At 44.6% G+C, this 27,477-nt stretch overlaps 1 protein-coding gene across 7 annotated transcripts in view; it reads right to left on the bottom strand.

The window, feature by feature from the left end:
* LOC119163486 (complement C3) overlaps positions 1-26,556 on the bottom strand; it is a 93,943-nt gene extending 67,387 nt beyond the window's left edge. For 6 of the 7 annotated variants that reach the window (XM_075873166.1, XM_075873165.1, XM_075873162.1 and 3 more), the window contains exons 1-5: positions 26,231-26,522; positions 7,996-8,156; positions 2,984-3,184; positions 1,007-1,077; positions 261-404 (exon numbers count right to left, since the gene is read on the bottom strand). In XM_075873166.1, the coding sequence (XP_075729281.1) occupies positions 261-404; positions 1,007-1,077; positions 2,984-3,184; positions 7,996-8,156; positions 26,231-26,301 (648 nt within the window). In that variant the 5' untranslated portion in view covers positions 26,302-26,522. Of the gene's footprint in view, positions 1-260; positions 405-1,006; positions 1,078-2,983; positions 3,185-7,995; positions 8,157-26,230 lie in introns of all 7 variants that reach the window. The other variant, XM_037415489.2, reaches the window with a different exon arrangement.
* Between the last annotated feature and the right edge of the window lie 921 nt (positions 26,557-27,477).

The raw sequence follows: 27,477 nt of genomic DNA on the forward strand, positions 1-27,477 counted from the left end.
AATTATGTGCATCGACATCCCGTGAAACATGCTGCTTTAAATAAAGGAAAGGTCCAGCCGTTTTTTTTTTTACCTTAGAGCTCCTCCGTTATCGTAACAAGTCGTGCACAAGTTTAAGTCGAAAGCGAAAAAAATATATATCACTACCGGAAGCTGCGATTCGATGGCACGACAAGGTAACTCGCGAGACTTCTAAAACAGTAAGGCAGCACCTCTACAATAGGCAACAGGCAAAAAAAAAATACATCGTTCTCACGTACGTATGATCCGTAAGTGACGACGGCCTTCCACTGGCCGAGTATCGGAGATTCCGGGAAAGCGTACGAATGGCTGAACATCCCCGTCGCCGAGGCGTTGTCCTTCGCGCTGAGCACCGTCTGGTACGTGACGATGTTTTGAGGGTTCTGCAGAAAAAGAAACAAGTAGTACGGGGTGTGAGTTGCAACTCGAAGGACAATCGCTTCTTGCGTGTGTAGCGGCCAAAACAAAGTCAGTTGACTAAGGACATTGAATTGTGGGGCAAAAATGTAGGGCGGTCGTTTTCTTCAGGTAATCGCATGTTTCGCACAGTTGAACGCTTCAAACGAGCTAATAGAGTGTTAATAACAAATCAAAGAGTGTTAATAACAAATCAAACGATATCGAAAGTACTGTCGTAATAAAAAAATAATCATGTGTTAAGTCTTGTTTCTTTTTTTCAACCGTCTGTGTATTCATAAAGCCCAAATAAGAAACTGCACTTCGTCGAACTGGCTGCGCTGGGGTTAGGAGACAGGTCCTCACAGTTAATGCTAGTAAATGTTTTGTGAGCCAGTTTTCGAGAACCCACATATACTTAGCGGGCCGATAGACGAGGTTTATAAATCATGCACCAGGCTGAGATACCCGACAACGTAGTCCACGCAAGTTGTGGACTTTTCTTTCCTCTTCTTTCGGTGCTATTTAAAAGCGGATGGAACAGAATAACTTTTATTGAATAAGCAAAGCAAACCCAGTTCATACATACCTTGATCTCAAGCTTGAGTTCCCCGATAGAGGGCACAAGATCTTCCCCGACAGCTACCATTCGAAAATGTACTGCAAAAAGAAGGGAAAAAACACTTTTTATTCGTACATTTGATAATTTTCTTACAGAAAACCAAAGAAATCGGGGCTATAAACGCGAGCGTCCACCTGACTCAGTCCCTGACATTTGTACATTGAGTGCTCGGCAAGCGATATAGTAAAAAACAGAAAAAATACAGCTTATGTAGACATGACTAACTTGCACACGTCATTCGAATCGGGGCATTTAAAGAATCGCACCTGAGAAAAGAATTATTGTGGTTAGAAGCGTGTGATTTGACAATATCCGAAAAATTTTATGCCAGACTGATCCCGCAAGATGCGACAGGTAAAGTCACTGCGAACAACTGCACCAAGTCTGCAGTGATGATGCAGCGGTTGCGGTGCTACGCTGCTGACCCAAAGGTCGAAGGTTCAATCCCGGCTGTGGCGGTTGCATTTCGATGGCGGAGAAACGCGAGACACCTGTGTACTGCGCGGTGGAAGTGTCCTATAAAGAACACCAGATGGTCGGACTTTCCGAAGTCCTCCACTGCACCGGGCCCAGTGGCGTAGCCAAGAGGGAATACACCAGGCCCATGACACCCCCCCCCCCTCCCACACTTCACACACCTCCCACTCTCCGATTTTTTTTTCTTCACCACGGTGTAATGCGCACAAAATGACAATCGACCGCATGCGCCAGCCCGGCTCTTGCTTCAGAAGTGTGGCAGCTTGGGCTAGTTGGTATGGCATGACGATAGTTACAGCGCGAGAACAAAACGACGACACGGAGACCAGAAGGACACGAAGACACGAGCGCTCGTGTCTTCGTGTCTCTGTGTCGTCGTTTTGTTCTCGCGCTATAACTATCGTCTTGCCTGAGGTCGAGAAGGTGGTCGTTTGAGCACCACCAACATAGCAGGAGGCTAGTTTTGTGATTCCACGTCAGTGTTATCAGTACATTGCATGCTGGTTCCTTTGTTGTTGTTGTTTTTTTTGTGCACAGAGGCCCAATATACGTTCGAGCGACGTCATTATCGCATTGCAGTAGGTTAATCACCACGCAATTACACCGCCTTCACGTCATCTAAACCACCATGATGGAAATCGGAATTATTAGAAGTAGACAACACTGAGCTTACTCAGAAGTGAAGCTTTATTAATTAGAAAAAAATGTATACAACAATATGCGCTATATACGATATATATATATATATATATATATATATATATATATATATATATATATATATATATATATATATATATATATATATATATATATATATATATATATATATATATATATATATATATATATATATATATATTTGTCACTCAAGGCCATAGTGTAAGTGTTCTTAGGGCACAGCAGGCATATATAAGGCCGTCAAGCAACACTAATAATGCTTCTCACTGCGAAAAAGCAGTGCTGATGTTACCTCATGTTTCAAGAAACCGAAATCATTTCTCGTCATAAGCATAAGCTGATTCCCCAGATGGTAGAAATATATCACATTCGGAAGAGGAGACATCACTGTGTTCAGCCAATCCAAAATTGTGCTCTATGATCAGAGTACGTGTATCATTACACGTAGTGCTTGTGCTAATAAATGGCAAGTCACGCTGAGAATTCTTTTGGTGATCCTGATAGAGGACTTTTCTGTTGCACCCTGCTCTGTTGCGCACTTTCGAGGACTCGTATACCTGCATTATATACCTTTTTTTTGCGATTAATAACGCTTCAGGAATGAGAGCAAGCGCTGTGCTGAGCATTTTTTCTTGTCGATGTTTCCCCAGACGCCTCAAACAAACTTTCAAACCCGAACGTGAACCACCTCGCCCAACTGGCCCTGTTGCTGCCATATTGGAACCATGCTATGTCTATACGGCCTCGCGTGCAAGCAAACTGTAGGCCACTTCTCGATGCCCTCACCGGTCTGCTTGGGCGTGTAGATGGGCTTGTCACTCTGCAGCAGGAGGTAGCCGCTCTTGTCGCTAATGAGTAGCCGCGCCTCCTTCTTGTACAGCGCGTAGCACTCGACCACCAGGGACACGTAGCGTCGCTGGCCAGAACGAATCTCGTCGGCGCTCAGCTTCTGTGGGTCGATCGGCATGCGCACCAGCCTTGACTCACCTGTGAAATAGATACAGAATCAACAGAGCATCATTGCCCCGCCGCGGTGGTCTAGTGACTAAGGTACTCGGCTACTGACCCGCAGGTCGCGGGTTCGTATCCCGGCTGTGGCGGCTGCATTTCCGATGGAGGCGGAAGTTCTGTAGGCCCGTGTGTACAGATTTGGGTGCACGTTAAAGAACCCCAGGTGGTCGAAATTTCCGGTTCCCTCCACTAGGGCGTCTCTCATAATCCTTTGGTGGTTTTGTGACATTAAACCCCACATATAAATCAAATCAATCAACAGAGCATCATTCATAACAAATATCTTGTACTTAATATGGATTGTTGGGCTTTAACGGCCCAAGACCACGATATGATTATGAAAGACGCCGTAGTGAAGAGGTACGGAATCACCCATCTTCCTGGAGATCTTTAACGTGAACCTAAATCTACGTACACGTGCCTCAAGCATTTATGCCTTCATGAAAAATGAGGCCGCCACGCCGGGACTCGATTCCGTGACCTGTTGGTCAGCACACGAGCCCCATAATCACTATAGCACCACGGCGCGTCGAATACTCGGCATCGCGAAATGTTGCGAGATTTGTATCATTACGTAACACAGATATCAGTTCGTTTTGTGAAATTCGTTCGTTCTGTCACAATGCGAGCGCTCAATGCTCACTTCTTTTGCTATAATGAAGAAAACACGTAGAGTCTGAAAACTAACACGTCATTATACCATTCAGCGCACATAAAAAAGCAGCGCCCTCTAACGAAATCATTCTAGGTGGCAAGTTAAAACTGCGCTTCCAATTTTTGTGAGTAGGAACGTAGTCACGTACGTGATCTTCATTATATTTCGCGTGTAATTCTTTATCGGCCAGATTAAAATGAGTACTTAATTGGCATGCCACTGAAAATGGCGCAGTTTAATATCATTGAATCATGCCTACATGTGTCTACATGTGACATTTTAATCATTTTAAGTGAGTGTTTGTCAAGATAAAAACCTAATTAGAGCTAATAAGTATTCCTTGTAAACGATAAAATAGTATTGGTCACTGTAGTGCTGGGAACAATAAGTGCTATGTGTGCTTCGCGTAACGGAGTCCCCTTTTTTTAAATCTCGCTGCGTGTTACTTGGGAACACACTGTATATACTCGTCCAAATTGGAAAGTTCTCAGAGGAACAACTCCCCCCCCCCCCGCCCCACCTCGCACCTCTCTGATTACGCCTCTGCTTCGCGAAACTGAATGCTTGACGTCATTATGCTTTTTCCAAGTTGAATTCCTTCTAGCAATGTGAAGCGTCATGCCGTCAAAACTACCCTGAGTGTTATAAGAGGCACACTTCGAAGATAACACAGTTTGGCCACAATGTGTGGCTACGGCAAAATACTCCAACTTTTATACAGGTATCATCATTTATTCTACCCTCTGTGGAAGATCTGTTCGCCGCCTATGTGTCCTGCATGACTACGCAATGAAAGATGAATCCTATCTAAATGTGCTTATTATCCTAAACCTGGATCAAGGCGAACTGCTTTGACACTATAGGACTTCCTACAAGCTACGTCACTGTACCAATTACGCTACTCCTGCTATTGCGTACAATGGCCTCGGATTGGTGACGGCAGATTCGAGCGAAGCGAGACATTATCTCTTAGCGTCCGCCTACTATGACGTGTCCGCATGTTGTTTCCACGCCACCGCACTGCGTCTTTAACGAGAGTGCGTCACAAGATCTTCTCGTGACCCTTACGCTGGCGCAGTCTGAAATGTCGCCATACCGAAGAACTTCCTTTCAATAACAAGACCTCTCAAATTTCCGTGCCCATCCTGTTGCAGTGGGGCCCGCTTCACGCTCAACGAAATAACACTTGCGACGTGGCACAAGCAACTCTGTCCAACACATTTGAACTTCCAAAGGCAGGTTGAAGCGAGGCAAAAAGTCGTAACCTGAGCTGGCTTTCCTACAAGTATTACTAGCGATCGTTGAGCCACCGTTAAAATGATATATAGTGCATATATTTGCATAGTCCTGGTATACTTGCAGCATCGAATGCTCTTTGACTTTGTTTATTCTTGTGTTTCCACATTTGTATTCGATAAATAAATAGTTTATTGGTAATTGTGAGCTGATCGGAATTGGAAAGTTTAAAATGATGAAGGTGGTGAAGTGTGGCTGCTGAAATTTTCGCTCAACTTCTGCGTGCTACAAAGCGGCGACATGCCTCGAGAAGCCAGATATCCGAAAGAATGAAGCTTTGTCAATTTCGTTTGCTACCTATCGGTCCCATGCTGGCTGAGGCGTCGTGCGTAGCACCTTTCCAAGGCGAGCGCCAGATATCCCTCTCGTGTGTTATTATCTAGTTACATGGGCTCATTCACGGGTACACGTTAAAGAACCCCAGGTGGTCAAAATTTCCGGAGCCCTCCGCTACGGCGTCTCTCATAATCAAATAGTGGTTTTGGGACGTTAAACCCCACAAATCAATCAATCAATGGGCTCATTCACAATGGTTTATCTTCACATTCTCAAGGACCATCGCGATTTTCGCTTGACACGATGACGTCACGGTGTTTACTTTTTTTCCGTAGAAATTGCCACTGAATGCGACGTCAGAGGCATGCACTTTCAACTAAATGTGTATGAACTGGTATCGTATAACGAGGATCGCGCACTACCCCCGCCATTCGGATCGCCGAACCTGCTACGTCACAAAATCTTATCACGTGACTTCCGAAACTGCGTGCAACGCTCTCCGACAAGCGGAGTCGAAGCATCGCGGAAGCTCTTCGAGCGGCTGCATCGCTCGGGCAACACGTGGTTCTTATTATTAGAAATTTGGCGCAACCTCGACTCACGCAAACACTCACACAAGCACTCACACTTCCACCAGAGCAACACACACGACACGCAGCGCTCACTACCAACTGCTTTATTGCTCCTATCAATGACCGGCTTAGGGAGCATGCGCTAAAGGTTAAGAAAAACGAGGACAAGTACGCACATCTTGTGTCGCATATTGCCGCATGTGGGTGTGAACCACGATTCTCTGATACAAGGATTCTAGGGAGAAGCTCAAATTTATCAGCACGTTTGCTGTTAGAAGCATATTATATAGAAAAGAATAAAAATATATGTATCAGCGAGCCCTCTTTGGTGTTGCATCAACAAGAAATATCTTTCCTTGATGCGAGGGTTTAGCGATTATATCGCCTTTTCGTGTTCACCCCCCTTTTTTAACTTGTTCCTTGTGGTGTGGTGACGCCATTTACTTCACGTGATGTTGGCTTTCTACTGGCGCAGTTCTGTTAGTTTGTGCCTTTGCGCATTTCGATGTATGTATTTAAGAAGGTCAGATAGGAGCAATAAAGCATCCAAATTTCTAATAATATGATGTATAACCAACTAGCCCAACAACAAGTTTTATTAAACACGTGGTTCAACGCGCGGAGCTTATCTCGAAATCGGCACTGGTTGGGGCATCGGGTTCCCAAGACTTCGCAGCTATCTCCTTCAGAGGCCGCCTGACTGCTGATAGGGCTCCTCTAGTGACCCACATGAACCTGTTCGAATTCTCGTCTCAAAGCAGAACCTTTCCGCCCAAGAAAAAAAAATACATAGTTATTTAGAGTATGTGTTGTATTTCTGACGCTTCATAACCATACAATACAGTTAACATAAAAAAGTGTGAAAAGAAGGGCTGTGTTGAGACGACGTTTCGATAAGCCGACTTTACTTCATCACGGCTTGAACAGAACACCCAACATATATTTTACGCAAGTTAATTTAAACTGAAAATAAAGTATATACACGCCATTAGACTTCACTGATATTTCGTAGTATCACTCACTCTAAAAAAATAGGGGAGTCCTTTGTCGTTTTTTTTTTTGTTCTGCATTGCCGCGCACTCAGCTCTCATTAAAAAGGTAAGTTAACTCTCTTTGGAAATCATTTTTACTCTCCTTAAAGAGTACTGGGTCTCTACAGAGGGCAAACGTGTCTCTTTAATGAGTCTTCTATACATCATACACGACGACTCTCAATACGAACCGCAGAGACATCAGCAAGACTGCCGCGTTATACCAATATGGGCTAATACAAATTATATCCAGAGCTTTACGTCCGAAAACCGCAACATGACTACGGGGAAACGCCATAGTGGAGGGTTCCGGAAATTTCAGTCATCTGGAGTTCCCCAACGTGCACTGACGTCAAATGGGCCTCTACAGCTGCGTATTGTTCCAAATGCGCCCACCACACACGGAATCGAGCCCGCGACCTTCGGGTTCTCAGTCGTGCACTTTAACCGCAGATCCACCACGGTGGGTCACTGCTAACATGCATGGCTTAAGACACGAACAAATAATGTTAATAAAAGGCGGTCGGGAAGAGGGGAGTAGAGTGGGAGAATAGGAGCTTATGCAGAAGGGAAGCTAATTAATTCGGTCATATATGGGCTCTCGGCAGCTAATGTCGCCGCAGCAAACTGACTCTTCTCGCGGAAGTTTTTGGACAACCGCGCCCCACTGCGGTGGTCTAGCGGCTAAGGTACTCGGCTGCTGACCCGCAGGTCGGCGGATCGAATCCCGGCTGCGGCGGCTGCATTTCCGATGGAGGCGGAAATGTTGTAGGCCCGTGTGCTCAAATTTGGGCGCACGTTAAAGTACCCCAGGTGGTCGAAATTTCCGGAGCCCTCCACTACGTCGTCTTTCATAATTATATGGTGGTTTTGGGACGTTAAACCCCACATATCAATCAATTTAGACAACTGCGGCTGTTACGCAGGTTGATGCGGTGTACCAGCACGCCATCTTACCTGTGCCGAGGCTGATGGTGTCTCGGAAGAGGGTGTGTATTCGTGCTGGGTGATCTTGTAGCGTTAACGTGACCTCCCTCGGTGGTCCTTGGTTGAAGACTACAGCAGTTTCCTCGGCTCCCAGCCGCACGACATTGGGTGCGGTGACAATGCAACTGCGCCTGAAAAAGCAACTCATTTTGGTAAGATATTGCAGATAATTTTGGTCAGGTCATTTTGGTGTTTACAGCGTGTGCAATACTTTCGCGATACTATACGATGAGAAAACAGTATTGCCCGCTTTATATCTGTTATTTTGTCAGTTTATACTCAAGAAGCATGTTTTCTTTTAGTCACATGGGTTGGGCATTTGGTCTAGTTGGTAACCCACGTGAACAATCTCAAGCCTATAAGCAGCACAAACACAAAAAAAACGAGGAAAGACGTTGCCGAGTTTTTACGCATGATAGTTCCCAGTGTTTGTAGCAATTTTTTATACCTGCATCTTTGATCGCAGAGATGCAGGTATAAAAGAGCTTATATCTACGGCCGCTAGATATAATTTTTTCCCTTGTCAACAAGATGGACATCGTCAAACTGTCTTTCGCACAACATATTTAAATATTATTACGGCGGAATCACTAATCAGACGCAATGAGTGGCCGTTGATGGCACAAACAAGAGTGATGCAAGCATATGATAATCATATGATGACGTCATTACGGTGAACACGTGACGTCATTATCAAAAAAAAAAACAGCGTCACATGGTCAAAATGTGTGCCGACCTCGGAGGCAATACGAAGCCACTGGAGGTGCAAAAAGCTTCCGGTTTGTTAAACCACCGTTAAGTGAGAAAAGCTTTCGGGCGGGATCAGTACAATCGACTGAGAAGGGGAAAAAAAGTAAGATGGCTTTCATCATACGGTCGCGAAAGGCAAATGCGTAAAGGACCATGCGACTTATGTTTACGACCTCTATGTCTCACGTAGTCTTAGCAGTCCTCCCGCATTGCTTCGCGATGAGTCAGCTTTTAATGTCTGCGGACCGACGCCAAGACGCTTCACGCTCTATTTGCTCTCCGCAGGCCCGAAACGTCGACGGAGGTCCGAATGACCTCACCGGCGCGTTCTATTGCAACGATTCTTTTGTGAGACATCCCGGACGTAAGCTCGCTCACGTATACTTCTTTCTACAAGCCTCTACACCGGCCCGATCGCTACAGTGAGCCCAATATTAATCCCCGATTGCCAGAGCACTGCAGTTGAGTGAAGATCTTAAATTGCCCGTCATTAGGTGATTCGGCAATCGGGACACATGATGATGAAGCGAATGTGAAGACAGGTCGCAGTCCCTGGAGCATGAGTCACACCCCAGGCGGAACACCACGAAACAAATTTTGAACGCCGTTATTCATGTCCCTGTGACGACTTTGTGTAAATTTCAGTGCTGTTTGTCAATTGATCCTACGTGCAGACTTAGTTCTCAGCATTTTTCATGTGCATATCCCCATGTGTCTTCGTTTCATGCGAATTCTGGCGCATTGTAACTGGACTGTATTTTGTGTCGTACGCTGGGCTACGGATTCGAAATTCGCGAGTTCGATGACCTCGCCTGCCGTGGTCGCGTTCCGATATAGGTAAAATGCTGGAGGCCCGTGTATATAGCTATAGATTTAGGCATGCACGCGTAACGTACTCTAGGCGGACGAAATTTCGGGAGTCCACTATCTATCTATCTATCTATCTATCTATCTATCTATCTATCTATCTATCTATCTATCTATCTATCTATCTATCTATCTATCTATCTATCTATCTATCTATCTATCTATCTATCTATCTATCTATCTATCTATCTATATCTATCTATCTATCTATCTGTCTATCTGTCTGTCTGTCTGTCTGTCTGTCTGTCTGTCTGTCTGTCTGTCTGTCTGTCTATCTATCTATCTATCTATCTATCTATCTATCTATCTATCTATCTATCTATCTTTTATTCACTTCGAAACACCGCTAACAAATGGAGATGTTAGCGATCCTGCTATTCAGCGCCTTCCCCCTCCCGTCACTCACTTGCTTTTTTTATTAACGCGAACGCGTTACAGAGCTCGCTTCGCGGAAATTCCGGTGTCGGCGTCGGTGTCAAGAGTTGTGAGCGAAAAATCATCATCTTATGCATGATCAAAAAGTCGGGAACTATGCAAATAAAATAAAGACTAAAATATTCTGACTCAGAATGGGAATCTAATCCGAGTCGTTTGCGTGAAAGCGGATATTCTAGCACACAGCCACACTTATGTTTGTGAATACAGTGAAAATACGTTCCTCTGCTTGGAAATGCAGTGAAAAAAATTCCGCCATATCCACGAAGTGAGAATGATGATGAGTGGGCGAAGCTCCGAAGGTAAACCTGGTAAACCATGAATCCTCTGCACATTTTGCCCACTCGATTTTATTACATCGCTCCCCCCTAGCGTACGTCGCCGCACTAAATCGAACGATTGCCTTCAACCAATGACACGCGCCATATGTGGCATCATTCCTATTTTATAAGATCTCGCGTCTTTCATCAACTACAAGTACCGCTTTCTAGTTTATAACATCTTGCATCTTTTCATCATCAGCTACAAGTACCACCATCTAGTAAACACTACAAGAACTAAACGAGAGGTGGCTACATGGATGGAAGGATGGATGCTATGAGCGTCCCCTTTATAACGGGGTGGTGACAAGTATGCCACCAGGCTCGACAAAAAAAAAACCTTTTTTTCTTTTTTGATGTTGGCCTAACGCCTCTACTTCGATAAATTCTATCTTAATGGAAAAAAAGGTAAATTTTCAGCTTAAGTTCTCTGCCATTTACGGCACACTGTCCATATTTTATTTTTCCAATATTTATTTTTGTCCTTTCTCTCTAATTTTCTGCCACCAATACTCTAACCGTCTCTTACTTATTTCAATCGCGGGTGTGTTCAGCTTTCCATTGTTGTCCCTAAAACCCAAGGCTTCCTGTAGGCTCGTGCCCAAACGTACACCTGGGTGGATATCTCCACATTCAATCAGAACATGCTCCGCCGTTTCCTTATCTTTCCCGCAGCATGTGCATTGTTCTTCTTCTTTACTGAATCTTGCTTTATAACTACGCGTTCTAAGGCAACCCGATCTCGCTTCAAACAGTAAAGCGCTTCCCCTTGAATTATCGTAAAATGCCTCCCTCCTTATTTCATTTTTGCCCTTTCGGTAGTTACTCAAAGCCGGTTTTTTCTCCATAGCTGCCATCCAGTAAATCCTCTCCGCCTCCCTGACTTTTCCCTTAACGCTCTTTGTTGACATATGGCTTACAATACCAGCCGTATATTTACTAGTGAGTCTTCTAGTTCTTTTTCTCCACTGTGTGTCCACGCTCTTCCTATACAAATAACGGAACACCTTCTCTGCCCATCTACTCTCCTTCATATTTCTTAGCCTTTCTTCGAACCTTATTTTGCTCTGCGCTTCCCTCGCCTCAAAACCTGCCCACCCCATATCGCCCTTTACAGCCTCGTTTGTCGTCTTCCCGTGAGCACCCAACGCGAGGCGTCCCTCAGTCCTTTGATTTACATTCATTCCCGATTGCACCTCTGCCCTCATGCACACCACTGAGTTCCCAAAAGTAAGCCCTGGAACCATTACACCCTTCCACAGACCTCGAAGCACCTCATACCTATTGTATCCCCACAACGCTCTGTGCTTCATTATTGCCGCATTCCTCTTTCCTTTTGCTGCCGAGGCTTTTTCCTGTACCTCCATGTATCTATCACTCTCATTTACCCATACTCCAAGGTACTTGTATTCACTTACCCTCGGTATTTCTTGGCCTTGTATGGACACCGTCTGATCACAGGGATCATTGAATACCATCAATCCACACTTCGTTACACTGAATCCTAGTCCAAGAGCTTCACCTTCCCTTCCGCATATATTCGCCAGCTGCTGTATATCATCTCGACTGTCCGCAAATAAGACGATATCGTCCGCATAAAATAAACCTGGAAGCTTCTGCTCAATCATCATGCCGCCCTGTTTGTGTGACAGATTAAAACCAATGTTGCTACCTTCTAGCGCTTTTTCCATACTCACCATGTACAGCATGAATAACAGCGGGGACAAAGGACATCCCTGTCTCAGACCCTTGCTAACCTCAACGTTCTCTTTGCTACGCATTCCTTCCCACTCTATGCAAACTGTATTTTCTCGGTATATCTCCCTCAAAAGCTGTATACAGTCGTCGCCCATGCCCATTCCTTTCAATATATCCCACAAAATTTCCTGATTAACGTTGTCGTATGCCCCAGTGATGTCTAGAAAAGCCACGTACAAGGGCCTATTCTCTATTTTAGATATTTCTATACACTGAGTGAGAACAAACAGGTTATCGTCTAACCGCCTGCCGACTCGAAATCCGTTCTGAAGTTCTCCCAAAATATCGTTATGTTCGGCCCATGTTTCTATTTTCATTTTTACTGCTTGCATCGCCAACCTGTATAGTACCGATGTAATGGTTAGTGGTCTATACGAGCGAATCTTGTCCTTTTCTCCCTTGCCTTTATAGATTAAGTTCATTCTACTTTGTCGCCAACTGTCCGGTATTTGTCCGTCCTTTAAGCTTTTTTCTACTGCTTTTAACAATGCTTCTTTAGTGTTATGTCCTAGTTCGTTAATGAGGCTAACGGGAATCCCATCTAAACCCGCGGCAGTGCGCTTTGGAATTTTTCCTTCGGCCTTTTTCCAGTTGAAATTATCAAGTACTAGCTCTTCCTCTGTTGCTTTCTCCGCCACACTTTTACTCACCGGGGAGATCCCCTGGACGCTCTTTTGAAACGAATCGGCTGTTACCTTTTGGATGTAACCTAGCGCTTCGTACCCTTCCAATTGATTTCCTCCTTCATCTAGAATATGTTGTTGCGTTGTGACAGACTTCCTACCTAGCGCCTTTATGTGGCGCTAGGTAGGAAGTACATACAGGAGACGGTACCGCCATCTAGTGAACACTGCAAGAACTAAACTAGAGGTGGTTACCTACAGGGGACGGTACCGCCATCTAGTGAACCCTGCAAGAACTAAACTAGAGGTGGCTACATACAGGCTACAGGGGACGCACAGCCCACGCCCTAAGGAGCTTCGCCCCTAATAAATTTCATGCTTTGCAAAGACACGGGTCTTTTAGACATGCATCACAATACAACATGATCTGTAGCAGTAATAATGCGTGGTACAAGCGTACGTTGTCATCAGGCGTCAGAACATGCAATTATCCTGATCACTTCATGCTTTAAAGCCAGTCACCCACTACAAGAGGGTCACACAGTACTGCGCCTATTTTCATAAGGCCACTGAGTGGTTGCGTAGCAAGTTAGAAAATATTTCATGCACAAAATGTTTGAAGTAAACACTGGAGACAGAATATCTCTATCGCGTTAAACTCCTAAAGGCAAAGCTTAGGGGCCCCTAATTTATTTATTTATTTTTATTTAAAATGGCAAAACAACAGGGAAAGATCGGCCAGATTAGAGCCGACTCCTATTAACGTGATAGTAGTGTCGAATAAGACTACCATAAAAAGAAAGAAAAACTCGCACGAATAAAAGAATGTGAAACTATAGAAAAGTGATCAGAAATATTTGGTTACTTCTTCCTTCTTTTTTCTCTCTTTTTTTATTTCCATTTTTACCTCCTTCCTAAATACCACATGGTTTGCTAGGACACGTGCTATAGTAAGCCCGCAAGCAGGCCGACATCCCAGAAACAAGAACCATCGAAGAAGGAAAAGGTACGGGATCTCGCGTCTGCCTGAACTCGCTGCACATTCTGGGGCACGAGTTGGCCGCAACCGGGGTAGATTGCGACCTAGGACACTCGCTGAGCCCACGCGCAGAGGATTTTGCTTTCTCAAAGCCTTCCCTATACTGCTTTGAGGCGAACGGCGCTTTCGTGGCTTTTGGTCGAGTAAATTTATCGAGTTATCTTGAACACAAAAAGTAAAGCGTTAAGGACACGTATCGTAAGATAAAAGCTGCGCAAATGAGTGCTAAGTTCCTCGGCTGACGAATAGGGCCGCTGACTGACTGCGCTATATACTTACCAACGATCAGGTATTTGTTCGTATTAAGTATCCATCGTGTAATATCAACGTAATAGCGTTAAAGGGCCTGGATGTCCGTGCACGAACAATGTACGCCGATTCTTCACGGAATGCACAAATAAACCAATAAGTTCTATGTGATTGATGTCATTTATTTATTTATTTATTTATTTATTTATTTATTTATTTATTTATTTATCGATACTGCAGGACAATATGCTGGCCCATGCAGGAGGGGCAAATACAATAATACAATGACAAGGCATTCACAAAAAGAATAACAATTGTTATTATTGTTATTATTGCGATGGCAACGTCGGGTTGAATATATTTTAAAAAAGTATCTTGAAATCCATTGTGTACAGCCGTTCCTCAACAGACAATGTAAATTTATTTTCTCTACTTCGCCTACCGTCTTTCAAAGCGTCCTTTAACCAAACTGTTGTATTACGGCATTTCTGGGTCTCTCAGTTCAAAAACGAATGCATTGCCCCTCGTATATTAAGAAAAACTTCCCGCTTTTCTGTACCATTCGTCAAAACACGATATGGCAAAGCTACTAGAAAGGTATATGTCCCTACTGTTTTTAATGACATCCCCGACAGTGTTTTTTCGGCAACGACTAAACGCAGTCTACGAAAGTGCCTAAGGTCTCTTTAATGCTGCATCAGTTATCGCATTATTATTTTTTTCTTTCATAGTTTCTCGCATACTGGGTATAATCTGTTTAAAATTTTTCAATGCTTATATTCACACTTCTGCTGTTTAGGTAGTATTGCTTCCGCTAATTTGATTCTTGATTGTTATTGTGTTTAATTCTAGCGTAAATGAGTTACAAGTATACTTTCTGTGATTGTTTACATGAAAAGTTTTTTAATATGTATGTCATCTCTCATTTGCCGATGTGCCGGGCCAAGTCCTCCAAGCCACCGTCTGGCTTTGACAGGCCTGTTATTTGTTTTGTACAACTCAAGATGACAATAAAGATTATTATTATTATTATTATTATTATTATTATTATTATTATTATTATTATTATTATTATTATTATTGACACGGCGAAATGCCATGCGATTTGAACTGTGGACACAGCTTGAAGAGAAGAGTGTATCCGTCAACCGTCAAAAACTTTTCCTTTCGTGTTAATATCTGCATTGATTTCTAGCTATTTTTTATTAATATACTTCGTTTTATCGTCGAATTCTCTTCTACTGATTGATTGATTGATTGATTGATTGATTTGTGGGGTTTAACGTCCCCAAACCAGCATATGATTATGAGAGACGCCGTAGTGGAGGGCTCCGGAAATTTCCACCACCTGGGGTTCTTTAACGTGCACCCAAATCTGAGCACACGGGCCTACAACATTTCCGCCTCGATCGGAAATGCAGCGGCCGCAGCCGGGATTTGAACCCGCGACCTGCGGGTCAGCAGCCGAGTACCTTAGCCACTAGACCACCGCGGCGGGGCGAATTCTCTTCTACGTAAGGCACTGAGAATTAAAATAGCCGAGGTGCCACAACATCTCTACTGCAAAACACATGTACAATAGAACGAATAAAGAAGAACGCAAAAAAGAAAATTAATCGCCACTAAAAAAAGTGTCCCTGAACTTAATTAAGAAACAACGCATAAGCGCAAGCAGAACCACAGGAAAGTCTTAGACGAATGATAAGCATACGCACGACATAGAAAAATCAACCACAATGACAGGAGCACGGGCAACGCTCACGATTCGCAGAAGGAGTCACTGGCGACGGCTGGTGATGATGGATTCGCGCGACACCTGAAAACGCGTACACTTATGCACTTCTAGTAAACAGGTGCCCAATCAGCTTGTTATTCGGATGTCACTGAAACGGCGCAGCGAAGTCAAGATTATAAACAACACATTACCAAAGCAAAGCAAGAATTTTTCGTGACACCTTTAGCAACGATGATAGATGTGCATGTTCCCGCGATATTTTAAACTTACAAATGGCTTGCCGCCATTAAGTGACTTGCTCCACACCAACCTTCTCCTCTGTCTATCTTGTTCCTACCTATAGTCCGCGAGAACTAATTCGGTACACATTTAACGAATTAAACCACCAAGTAGCACTCGAACTAGGTTCCTTAAACTTAATAGTAATTATTATCATTATTACCATTTCTTTGCTACATAAAGGCAAAGACAAGGTGGCGTAACCAAAATATTAAGCATGTGCTGCATTGTTTTCTCCCCCATGCCATTTTTCACTTTGAGAGGTGGATGGTAGAACCGAAAGAAAGACAGAAAGATAGGCGAATACCTAAGATTTTCTGAACACTTATGCCATGAGCATCCACGGTTGGCATTGTCTCAGCGCATATGGTGCGCACTCGTATACTTCATATTATACGTATACGCGCTGCACGATTATAAGCGTGATTTCACATCAACTCGCTCAGCTTTCTATCCTAAGCCGCCATGCATGCATAGATATCGTTCATTTTAAACAATTGAAGACAAAACCCTTATGAAAGAAGCAAGCCTGAGTCTAATTAGCGCTCACTTGTTAACAATGAATTTGTTCACTCTCGCCTGGCATCATTTTTTTTTTCTCAATACTGCATGGTGCAGCGAGAGACAGCCGGAGAGATTCACTCTTCCCTGCATGACAAACACGCAGGCACACTCACACATCTCGATACACGCTTCGTCCTTACATTGGTCTCCAGAGAAACAGCTTTCCTATACCTAGATTGTGGCCGTTGTCAGACAAAATGCAAGACGATAACTGTTGACGTTTTAGGTCTCAGAACTACAGTATGGAGCGGCTAGGGTTGCCGTAGTGGAGGGCTCCGTAACCATCTAAAATTCGTACCTAAATCAAAGTACGCCGGCCTATAGCATTTTGGCTCCATTTAAGTGCGGCAGTCTCGACTGGCATTCTCTCCCGCGACCTTCGGGCCAGCACTCGAGCGTCGTAACCACAAGACCACTGTGGCGGTTCCGTCAAAATGCCAAAATACCAAACTAGCGCAATTACATGCTGCCTATATGGTTTAAAAACCCATTAGAGTTTGATTGCTACAGAGGCGAGGGTTAGTCTAAATATGTATTTTTAAGGCAGTGAAAGCCCAGCTGTGTTTCCTGAGAAAGACGGGCTTGTGTGAACGCCTCTGACATGCGGTGGAGCTATACACGCTGCAGTGAAATTACTCTCAGTCTCTCCCCCACCATTTTTTTTCTTTTCCCTTTCTTCCCTCTTTCTGGTCTTTCTTGTCCCCTTCCCTAATCCCCCAGAGTAGGGTAGCCAACGGGATGTCTTTCTGGTTAACGTCCCTGCCTTCTCCCTTTTGTTGCTTCCTTCCCAGAGAATTTATCAATGGATAACAGTATCATCGCTTTGCCGAGCACCACGTTTATGTGCCCGCACGGTTACGCACGCCATCATTGAAAAAAAAACACAAAAACAAAAGGTTCGCGAACATAACCCGTTGCGTCGTAAATAAGTTTCCGTTTGCAAAGCAACGGTAGCGGCAGTTATGTTCCTCCATTTCGTTTGACGAGCAAAACACTTGCGACAACCACGTGACTGGTACAACCGCGGTGTGCGATAAGCATCGCGCGGCTCCCGCATCCGATTGGATGCATGATCTCCAACTGTTACCGCTGGTCTTTCTGTGGAATTCACTCAAGTCGATCTCTTGCGATGTCTGAAACCCGAGCACCAAGATTCCACACCGAATGAAGCACTGCGTGCGGTGTTTGTGTTTGCACGCCTGTGTACGTGCGAGTGTGCACGCGAAAGTGTGGCCATGGGGTCGATCTGAAAAAGTTAAAATTCAAGCAATAGAAGTAGTCAAAGTAACCATTCCAACTAATTTTGTCGCCAAACTTGTAGCCAAACAGAATAGAGGCTCCGTTGTTGGTAGGTTTTCCAATTGAACAATAAATAATGTCTCACAAGTAGAAGAGACAACATCGAAAAAAAGAACGGTTCTAGAGCCCGGGTTGCCCCTTGTGTGGCAGTTACGTCAATTTAGAGCGTGTCCTATGGGGCTGTGTCTTCGCTGGTCCCTCTTTTCACCAAGAAGAAATGAAGGAGCTGATTAAGGCTCAGGATTTCACTTCTCAAATCCTGGCCGTCCAGAGGGCGCACGCGAAAGCGGTCGGGTTAAACCTGACCGTCCCCGAGCGGGCCTAGCCAGGTGACGCTGAGTCAACACACGTCTATTGTGGACATTATAAAGTTATTCCACTCACTCACACACTGTTTCTTTCCTCTTTGTCTTCATTGCAGATAAGTAATAAATAAATAAATAAATAAATAAATAAATAAATAAATAAATAAATAAATAAATAAATAAATAAATAAGTCTTGTTCGCCACCGTATAGTTCATGCAGACGAGAAAGAGTTCTTGTTAGATACAGTGTAATTTTGTGACACTTCAACTAAGAAGACATTAGGAACAATGAATGTTGAAACTGTTTCTCTTCTTTTGTTTTACTACTTTGACCGAATGTTAATAGTGGAGTTAACGTAGAGCTACTTCAGCTTCGGAAACTGAAAATTCGTTTGTATATGAACTTACTGGTGTAGTGAGGCATCAGCACAAAAAGAAGACTAACCAAGTTTATCAACCAGTCATTTTGTTTCGGAGTTCCGTTTTTGTCAAGCTTCCACGAATACACGCGCTGCACATCAAAATTTGAAACTTGCGCGTAGCGTTAGCGTAGATGGCGAGCACTGTGAGCAGCGTACTAGCCAGGCCTTTGTCACCAATTCACGCCCAGCGTTGCATTGGTGTGCCTCGATGCTCGCCAACCTACTGTAACGGGAGGACGCGCGCACATGTTGCCTCACGTGGTAGAAAATAGTCTAAACATTGCATTTCATTTGAAAATAATTAGAAAATTGATTATATAGTGCGCCATAACAGAAAATAGCGAGCAGCCATAAAGCAGCGATGTATGCATCAAGAGGCTTTTGCCGTCAAATGGGGACATAATGTAGCCAATTTGGCGCAAAGCAGCCACCAAAGGCAGCCCTATATAAACGTGCCTGTGTGTGTGTTTGCGTGCGTTTGCTTACACTGAATGTAAGAAGTGAGTAAGTGTAAGGAGTAAGTTATTGTAAGGAGTGAGTGAGTGAGTGAGTGGGTGAGTGAAAGTGACACACAGAGATGGTGAAAGAGTGTGTGAGAGGAAGTGAGAAAGAGATTAAGAGCGCGCGTGTGTGTGAGGAGACAAGGGTTATAAGGCAGTGCGTCGTGCTCCCTTAAGGGCTACACAAATAAGTGCCTCCTTTTCTTCTTCTGCCCCGCCGCGGTGGTCTAGTGGCTAAGGTACTCGGCTGCTGACCAGCAGGTCACGGGTTCGAATCCCAGCTGCGGCGGCTGCATTTCCGATGGAGGCGGAAATGTTGTAGGCCCGTGTGCTCAGATTTGGGTGCACGTTAAAGAACCCCAGGTGGTCGAAATTTCCGGAGCCCTCCACTACGGCGTCTCATAATCATATGGTGGTTTTGGGACGTTAAACCCCACATATCAATCAATCAATCTTTTCTTCTTCTAACAACAGCTCCGCCCCCCCCCCCCACACACACGAGGAGTATATACTTTTGCTCCTCGCGCGACACGAAAGCGACGCGCAGTCACTAACGAAGACAGGGGCGCCTGCGCGGCTTTGATAGCAGCACCCAGGGAGCCAAGTAACGAACAAATTCCAGCTTAGTCGCTTTCCGGTCTTGCGCAAAGCCTGTACTGCAAATTACGTGGGAGGTACTTGCCTCTTCGCCGTTGCCAGGAAAGGGCGTTTTCGCATTCATTTTTCGCCTCTGCAAAGAGCGATGGTCTTCTAAGATAGCAATGAAACGTGCCTCTGTTGTTGATGGCGAACAAGTGCCCTTACATACTGCCCCATCTGCGCGCTTTTTTTTTTCAACTTTGAATGGAGCATACTGCTCTGTCTTGCAGATCCTGTGCTTTGCAATTACACGGGAAATACAGGTCGCGGCGTCCGGTCCTGTAAGAGTTTTTTTTCTTTACAAGAAAAAAAAACGAACTAAGTGAGAAAAAAGAGGGTTTTCCCACGAGAGCAGTGAACAGTGCGTTTTCAAAAGGTGCGTGGTTTATTTATTTATTTATTTATTTATTTATTTATTTATTTATTTATTTATTTATTTGAATTCATTTACACGTACTGCAGCACTAATTGCGCTATGGCAGACACGGGCGCTTCCGAGGCTGTCTCTGCCATAGCCCACACAGCCGGAAGGCAGGAAATGCCCAAAATTCTTTTAACTATGGCATGAGAGCGCCTCAAGTCATTGGGAAAACATAACATGCACACCATGTTTTCAGATGGCAACAAAACTAGCACACGTGATAAGTAACAGAAAAAAAAGGGAGAGGTGGTTGAGGCGTTCCATATACATGAGGTAATGGGCTGCGAATGTGTAAGCGCACGCTCGGTTGCATTAGGTTCGGGCATCGTTAAGTTCTTAAACAAGTAGTTTGGCACACATTTCAATTAATTGCTTGATATCTTGAAGACACGGGCTCACTGGAGGTGTTGTTTCACACTTTTGAGTTGATTTTCACACTGTCTGGTGTGATCGTACACACCACATTTTATTATCTATGCAATTATATAAGACGAGCGAAAGCGAATGAACGAAATGCTATAGTGCACAAGGTTTCCTTGGTGTTGTGTCATTCGTCTGAATTCATCATCTAAGCAGCACTTCACATAACAGGAAAGAGATGCTCGAGTGGCGCAATTGCCAATCAAATCTACCAGGCTGACACCATCTGTAGCAACGTCATCACCACCATCGCCACCCATCCTTTCGTGGGTCGCTTATAAAGTGCGCCATTGTACTGTGGTTGAATAAAAATTTGCCTACGATTGCAACAATGCCTCATGCGCCTTCTGAGCGCACTTTCTTGTATGGGTAACGCCAACTGTGTTTCAAGTTGTCACTTTCCGCAAAGAACTGGCTGCGCTATAAATTGTCATTTTTGTGAGGTATATGACACCACTGACTACGCCATTTTTCTTCTCTCTGTGGAGAAGCGAGATGCCTGCTACTCATCTCCAATGTGTTCTGCGCACTTGGTTGGTGTTGTATGAGGCTGATGACGATCAAAAATTATGACTGAGCTTTCTACACGGGGGGACGCAATACCACTCACTCGGGGCGCATTAAGCATTGTGTGACTACTGGTTGCTACTTTACTCTTTTATGATGCTATATTACATAGCGTAACACGATTCCTTCACTGACCTGACGCCTCTATAGGATCTCTTTGCAAATCCTTTTTCTGTCCGCATTGAATCACTCTCATGTCTACGTTGAATAAATATCAGGAAGGAAAGAGAAAAAGGTCCTTCTAGCCCCAGTATGACTTTGGGAAGTCGACTGTCACGCAGCAGAGAGCCCAAGCGACGCCGTTTAACGCACAAACGGGCGTTTAGGAGCTGCTCTCTAAAACTGAAGACCCATCTCACTCATCGAGAGCGGAATACCAGCAAAATCGTGCAGCACACGTCACAGAGGTGACGTACCGTTTCGAGTGTCAACCAAACGAACATTCCATAACTAAATCCAAAATTTCTTTTCAAGACAGTCTCTCTTTAATGTATGGCGCTTTTAATTTATAGTTTTCCGTTTTAACAGCGTGACGTATTTGCCACGACACACTTCATCGAACGAGCATTGTTTACTGCCACCACGATCAGGTTACACGTGAAACCATTGACGCCCACAGAATACAGAACTGTGTCCGTTACCCTTCAATCGCCTTCATGGATAAGAAAATTTCATTAGGTTATTGGAACTGTTAACAGTGTTAATATTAGTTGCCTCGTATCTAGTAATCGGTGTCGTCATGAGTTGTCTTGCCTTGTATAGCTTGCGGGGTAATTGCGAATTGTGATGTTCCTCCAATTAAAACTCATTTGAAAGCCAGCGCTCGTGTTGAACGAACCCTTTCTTGGTCCTTGTTCTTTTGCACTGTTTTGCCTCTACGAGCTATATTTTGCCTTTTCTGGCTTGCCGTATGCTCCACGCGTTTTTTTTTGTTTGCCAGCCGTGTGTTTATTTCGTGAGTCGTAATGGACCGGCGGGAAGTAATTGGGTTTGCCCAACTTCTTTGGCACCCACGTGTTAACACCGTGGACTATGGACATGCCCTTACCGAACTTACTGTAAAAAACAAACAAAAAAGCTGAATGAAGTACACCCGTTGTGCCAATCAGGGGCTCTCGCACAACTCATAAATTCATCGTCCCGGTTCTGGCGGAAATCTTTTGTAATAGACGCAATCAACGCGAACCATAATAACAGTTCTCGCTGCGAGGCAAGAAGCGCTTCTTTAGTTTGCCATCACAGCTCCGCCTACACGGTCTCGCTATTGCGCTTTAACTCGAGCCAAGAACAAAGCGAAAGGATGGTGCGTGAATGCGTGGCTGGATTGAAAAATAAACGACTCGCATGACTCCTAGCTGAATGCGCGTAGCGTGTGGTCGTTCTGCGAAATGCCCCGAAGTACCGGTCATAAGACGTCCTTGAACGCGTAGTGTCTCCACCCTACGAGCGCGATGTCCATGAATGAGTGTTCCGCCTCCTCAAGTCCATTTCAAAAAGACTGAGAGAGAGAGAGAGTAAGAAGGAAAGAAGGAGGACAAAGATTCATTCGCTTCGTCGCGCGAACCGGTGCAATACGCAACTAGGTGACTTCCTCGTCGACTAGCGTGAGCTGTCGACGAGGAAATCGACAGCTCACTCGTCTCAGTGTAACGAGACGCGCGACAATACTCGGGCAGGCCTTTGTCCACTTAAACCATTCCTTGAAATAAATATTATAGTGCTGTTATGTTTTTTATATATTTCCGTTTACATTTTCCTTTCGTGACAGATAAAAGTTCACTTGAAAGTCGGCACTTTTCTGTGTCGCTTCATTTGTGTGTCTCGAGCAGAATATCACGCTGTTGCTACTACATAATGCAAAACCAACTAGCCCAAGAACTTCCCTTTACAAAGTTATATTTTCACTCATATGTTTTAAAGGCGGTAACCTTCTCCGAATTAGTAACACGATGCCGACGATAGACGATGATTTCTGACCGATAATCACTACTTTCGAGTTGACACTTACTCCGTCCCGCTAAAATGGCTAGGTCCAGTCAGGAGACTAGAAATATTTTGTTTTGTTTCTACGTTACAGCTTGCATCTTACCCGGCACATTGTGAAGAGTATAGAGACCTTTGTTCACTAGCTGTCGCATTTACACGTTACTACATCGCTGGTTGATAGCTAACGCGTCTTAGTCCAGGTTAAATGAGCTCTAATGATGTCTATATGATGACTAGAGCTGTTTGACCATCCGCTCTTTTAACTGCAGCACCGTCCTCACGAAGTCTCATTCTTTAGAATGAGTCGTCTAACAATGCTTACATTATTTTGTCAAAGATCTTTGGGCAAGCTCAGAGATATGTATGAATTCAAATTCTGACCACGCGGTCACTCAGAAAAGGAGAACGAGGAAAAGGAATGTTGCTCTTAAGAAACCAAATTCTGCAAGATGAGGTCATCGGTGAAGTTTGAAAGTAGGTATATGTGTATACCGCCATCTGCTGAAGGACATAGCGACTACACATGCTGATAAGAAAATAAGTGTATAACGTAATAGTCTTCGCGCGCTACGCAAAAAAAATTTAAACATCTGCAATTTAAAACGTTAATGTAAAACATTTGTGAGTGTCTCGCACGACGTGCGTGTTAATAAGACGTTTTCAACACAAAATAAGGAAAGGACCGTAATGACAACATAACAAACTGTATAACGCATTTTGAGCTGCTTGTAGAACCGCCCATAAATACATTGTTAGAGAACACAGTTACATTCTGTGGCATCGTACAAAATAACCGGTGTGCCTCCACGGTGAATGCTTGATACTCGAGAAATTCTTCATAATCCGTGAGCACGTATACATTTGTGAAGGAAAACGACGCTTCGTCTCTTTTTTTTTTTGTTGTTGTTGTTGAGCCACAAAGGTATCACGTCTTCAGACTGCTTTCGAAAGCTAAGTACGCCACTGCCCTGAGAGGCGCGTTTCAGGGTTATCTTAAACACTGATTACAGCGTGTTGCTTAGTAGTCTTATCTCACATAATAATTACAGAAAAAAGAGTCGTCTGCCATGCTCTTGGGCCATGCATGTGTGTTTAATTCAGTTCAAAGGACCCTGAATTTCGTGAAAAAGTGCCACCATTTCACGAGAAGATCATGACCGATTCGTGACAAGTAGCAGTCGTGTGGCTCTGAATGGCAGTCGAGCATTCTACCACAGAGCCTCTCTGGTGCTTGAAACTTATTTACAAAAAGACCCTATACAAGTATCAGGTCGAGCTAGGAATCGCGTTAAAGTATGTAGTATAGCGTGGCAGAAGAGCAAAAATTAACAACCGGTCATCACACAATGCTGATTGCGCAACGAGTATGTGGTTTACTGCTTTCTGCCCCCAGCAATGTGCTCAGCCATAATTCTTCATCGTCCTCAGTCACACGCGACCTCAACACAATGCGCATAATACCTCGAAGATGTGTAGTGTGTACCTCGATTATGCACAGAAAGACGAATAATAGCGTAGTGGGTGGTGTCCTACTACAAAAAAAAAATACTATTTATGGCATAGTCGATATCTTGCGGAAAGACTAAACTTCAAACACGATATTTTGTTGCACATTAGAGAACCCCAGGTGGTCAAAATTTTCGTAGCCCTCCACTACGGCGTCTCTCATAATCATGCGGTTGTTTTGGGGCGTTAAACCCCACATATCAATCAATCAATCTTCAAACACAGTTGCCCTTGCCACAACACGACGCTGCGCTCAGAACTCACATTAGGTAGGATCGTAATCGTCAATCATTTTTCTTCTTCTCCACCACACCCTAAACTGACAAAAAAAAAGCCTGATACTGAGACGCCTGCAAAGCAGCACATACAAACATGGGGCCCTACTGCGTCGTCTCTACCCAACGAGATATAGCTCTATGTGCCCGCTCTGTAGCGTACCGGACACCATGTCACACTTGCTTCTTGCATGCCAGTGCATTACCAGACGCAATCTGCAACATTACACGACTGATAACGAAGCAGGACGGACGAACGAAGACCTAACCGGAGCGTGAGAGGCGAAGCTCGCCTTCGAGGACCTAGAAGAGCAACAACAACTCGTCGCCAGGGCCAAGAGGGCAGTAGAAGCCAGAGGGTTCCTGGACTAAGGAGCCCTCCCACCTCAGGGTGACACCGGGCATTGCTCGGGGCACTGTTTCGAAAATAAACGTTTATTTCTCTCTTTCACGCAATCATTTTACTCCTTAAACTTCTTGCTGCTTTGACACTCACGTATGCAAGTCTTAGCACGCAAGAAAAGCAATAATTGTGAAGGTCATGCAGCCGCCCATTGTCGACGACAGCCCGACATGCCTTTTTTTGCCATTGATTGTACGTTTAGCAAAACTTTGGCAAGTGCGTGAAAATGCTCTATAGAAATCACATATCTAGAAATAAAACGCGCCCCATTTCTTCCCTGCTCATTTATTGGTATCAAGAGTTGTATCTCTGCTTCGAACAGCTCATGCAGAACGGGCTTACAAGAAGTGTCAACGCTTCACCGTCCAACCTACTCTGTTATGAAAGAGGGGCAAACTGTATCGGGAATATTAAAGAAGAGCGCGTGAACCTGTGTTTAGCATGAGAGTGTAACGATTCGGAGTACTCGGTACTCAAAGGGAGAGGATAAGGTCATCCCGATTCCTTTCAGCATGGGAACGGCCGGTTCATCCAAATTGTGTGTATAAATTCGGTTCGGGCGTGTTCGCAACCGCTACACCACCAAGTAAAGTGATCAAACTTGCGTGAGTGTTCATTCGCCATTCTAAATTCGAAATGACAAGCGTGAATCAAGGTGCATCCGCTGCATAGGTGTTACGCGATGTGTCCACCAATGCGTAATGTTCTTTATTCAAAACGTCTGGTACCTACACTAGGAAGTAAAGAAGTAAACTACTTGTAGTAGTCAAAACACTTGTTGCCGCCACTTATTTTACAACGAGTATCTCGATAACCGCGAGTTAAAAATCGAAAGTACTTACGCCCCAGTAGCACAAATGGCCATGTATATCCAAAAGATCCAACAAAGTCCATGGGCGCTGAATAACTCCATCTTGGACGATGTCCAGAGATCACAGTCACAAGACCACAGATGATGAAGCCACTTCGGAGCAAGTCCAGTTGCCAGGCGGCGAATCCGCAGTTTCTCGGCACTCCGAGAGCTAGCGATGCTACTTTGAAGAAATTCGTTACGAAAGCAGCCGACACCCCTCGACGTCTTTACCTTATCTGAAAGTGTCTCGTGTTTCGCGGGCAGCACGAACCGAGTGGTGGTTCCTGCTTGTGGACCGGAGACCCTCTTGCCACTTTACTTCTTTCGTGGAATCTTTTTTTTTATACGGCCGGACGACTACACGATGAATTATTTTTTCACTGAGACTATCTGTGTTTTCAATACTTGTTCAGGTACTTCGTCTCCAGTCTGGATGTTTTTTGTGAACTTGATTCAGACGCCCTCACTCACTCCAATGCAGTGTGGTTCACTTTTTAGTTGTACACGTACATTATGGATGGATATTCCGTTTTGTACCGGTCGCTCGTAGGCAGCACAAACAGTGGTGTCCAAGGAGGCGGGGCTTTGAGACTTGTCCGGTGTTGAAGACGTAAACACCGTCCGACAACGGGCCTGCTCACTGAAGTAAACTAGCACACACACAAGCACACACTACGGAGAACTTCCGTCCAGGACAGAGACCACGCTCGGCGAGGATTCTAGTGTTGAAGACATAAACAAGGTTTTGACATCGTGCGTTTCTGTTAGCACAGATACACACACTCAGGTTTTCTTTGCAGAGGTCGACCACTCCCGGACTTCCTGGAGGAGGAGGCGGGAGGTTGTTCCAAGGACGAGGATGCCGGGAACCTCGGGCACAGTGTTCAGTCCGATGCACTGCCGACGCACAACAGCCTTCGTCTCCAGGTAGTGTCCAGCGGCATTGCTGCGAAGACACGGACAAGAAAAACAGGGGGGAGAGGAATCAAAAGCAAGGCAAGACACGTTCACTTTCTCACGGAGCACTCGATCTTGGCGGGAACGGGCAGTTCTCTTCGTTCGTGCATTCAAAAGAACGGCGAAATATCGTTGCACGTGCGCGCGCGGGGAGTTGTTTGGTAGCGACTGAAAAAAGCCAGAAGCCAGGCTCCCTCGACGTGGCCTGCCTACGATCCGAGGAAAAGGACTAATCTTTCCCGCCACCCTCTCCACTTTCGAGGCGGCGTGGTGATGGGA

The sequence above is a fragment of the Rhipicephalus microplus genome, chromosome 9 (genome assembly GCF_043290135.1).
Source record: "Rhipicephalus microplus isolate Deutch F79 chromosome 9, USDA_Rmic, whole genome shotgun sequence".
Taxonomy (NCBI): Eukaryota; Metazoa; Arthropoda; class Arachnida; order Ixodida; family Ixodidae; genus Rhipicephalus; species Rhipicephalus microplus.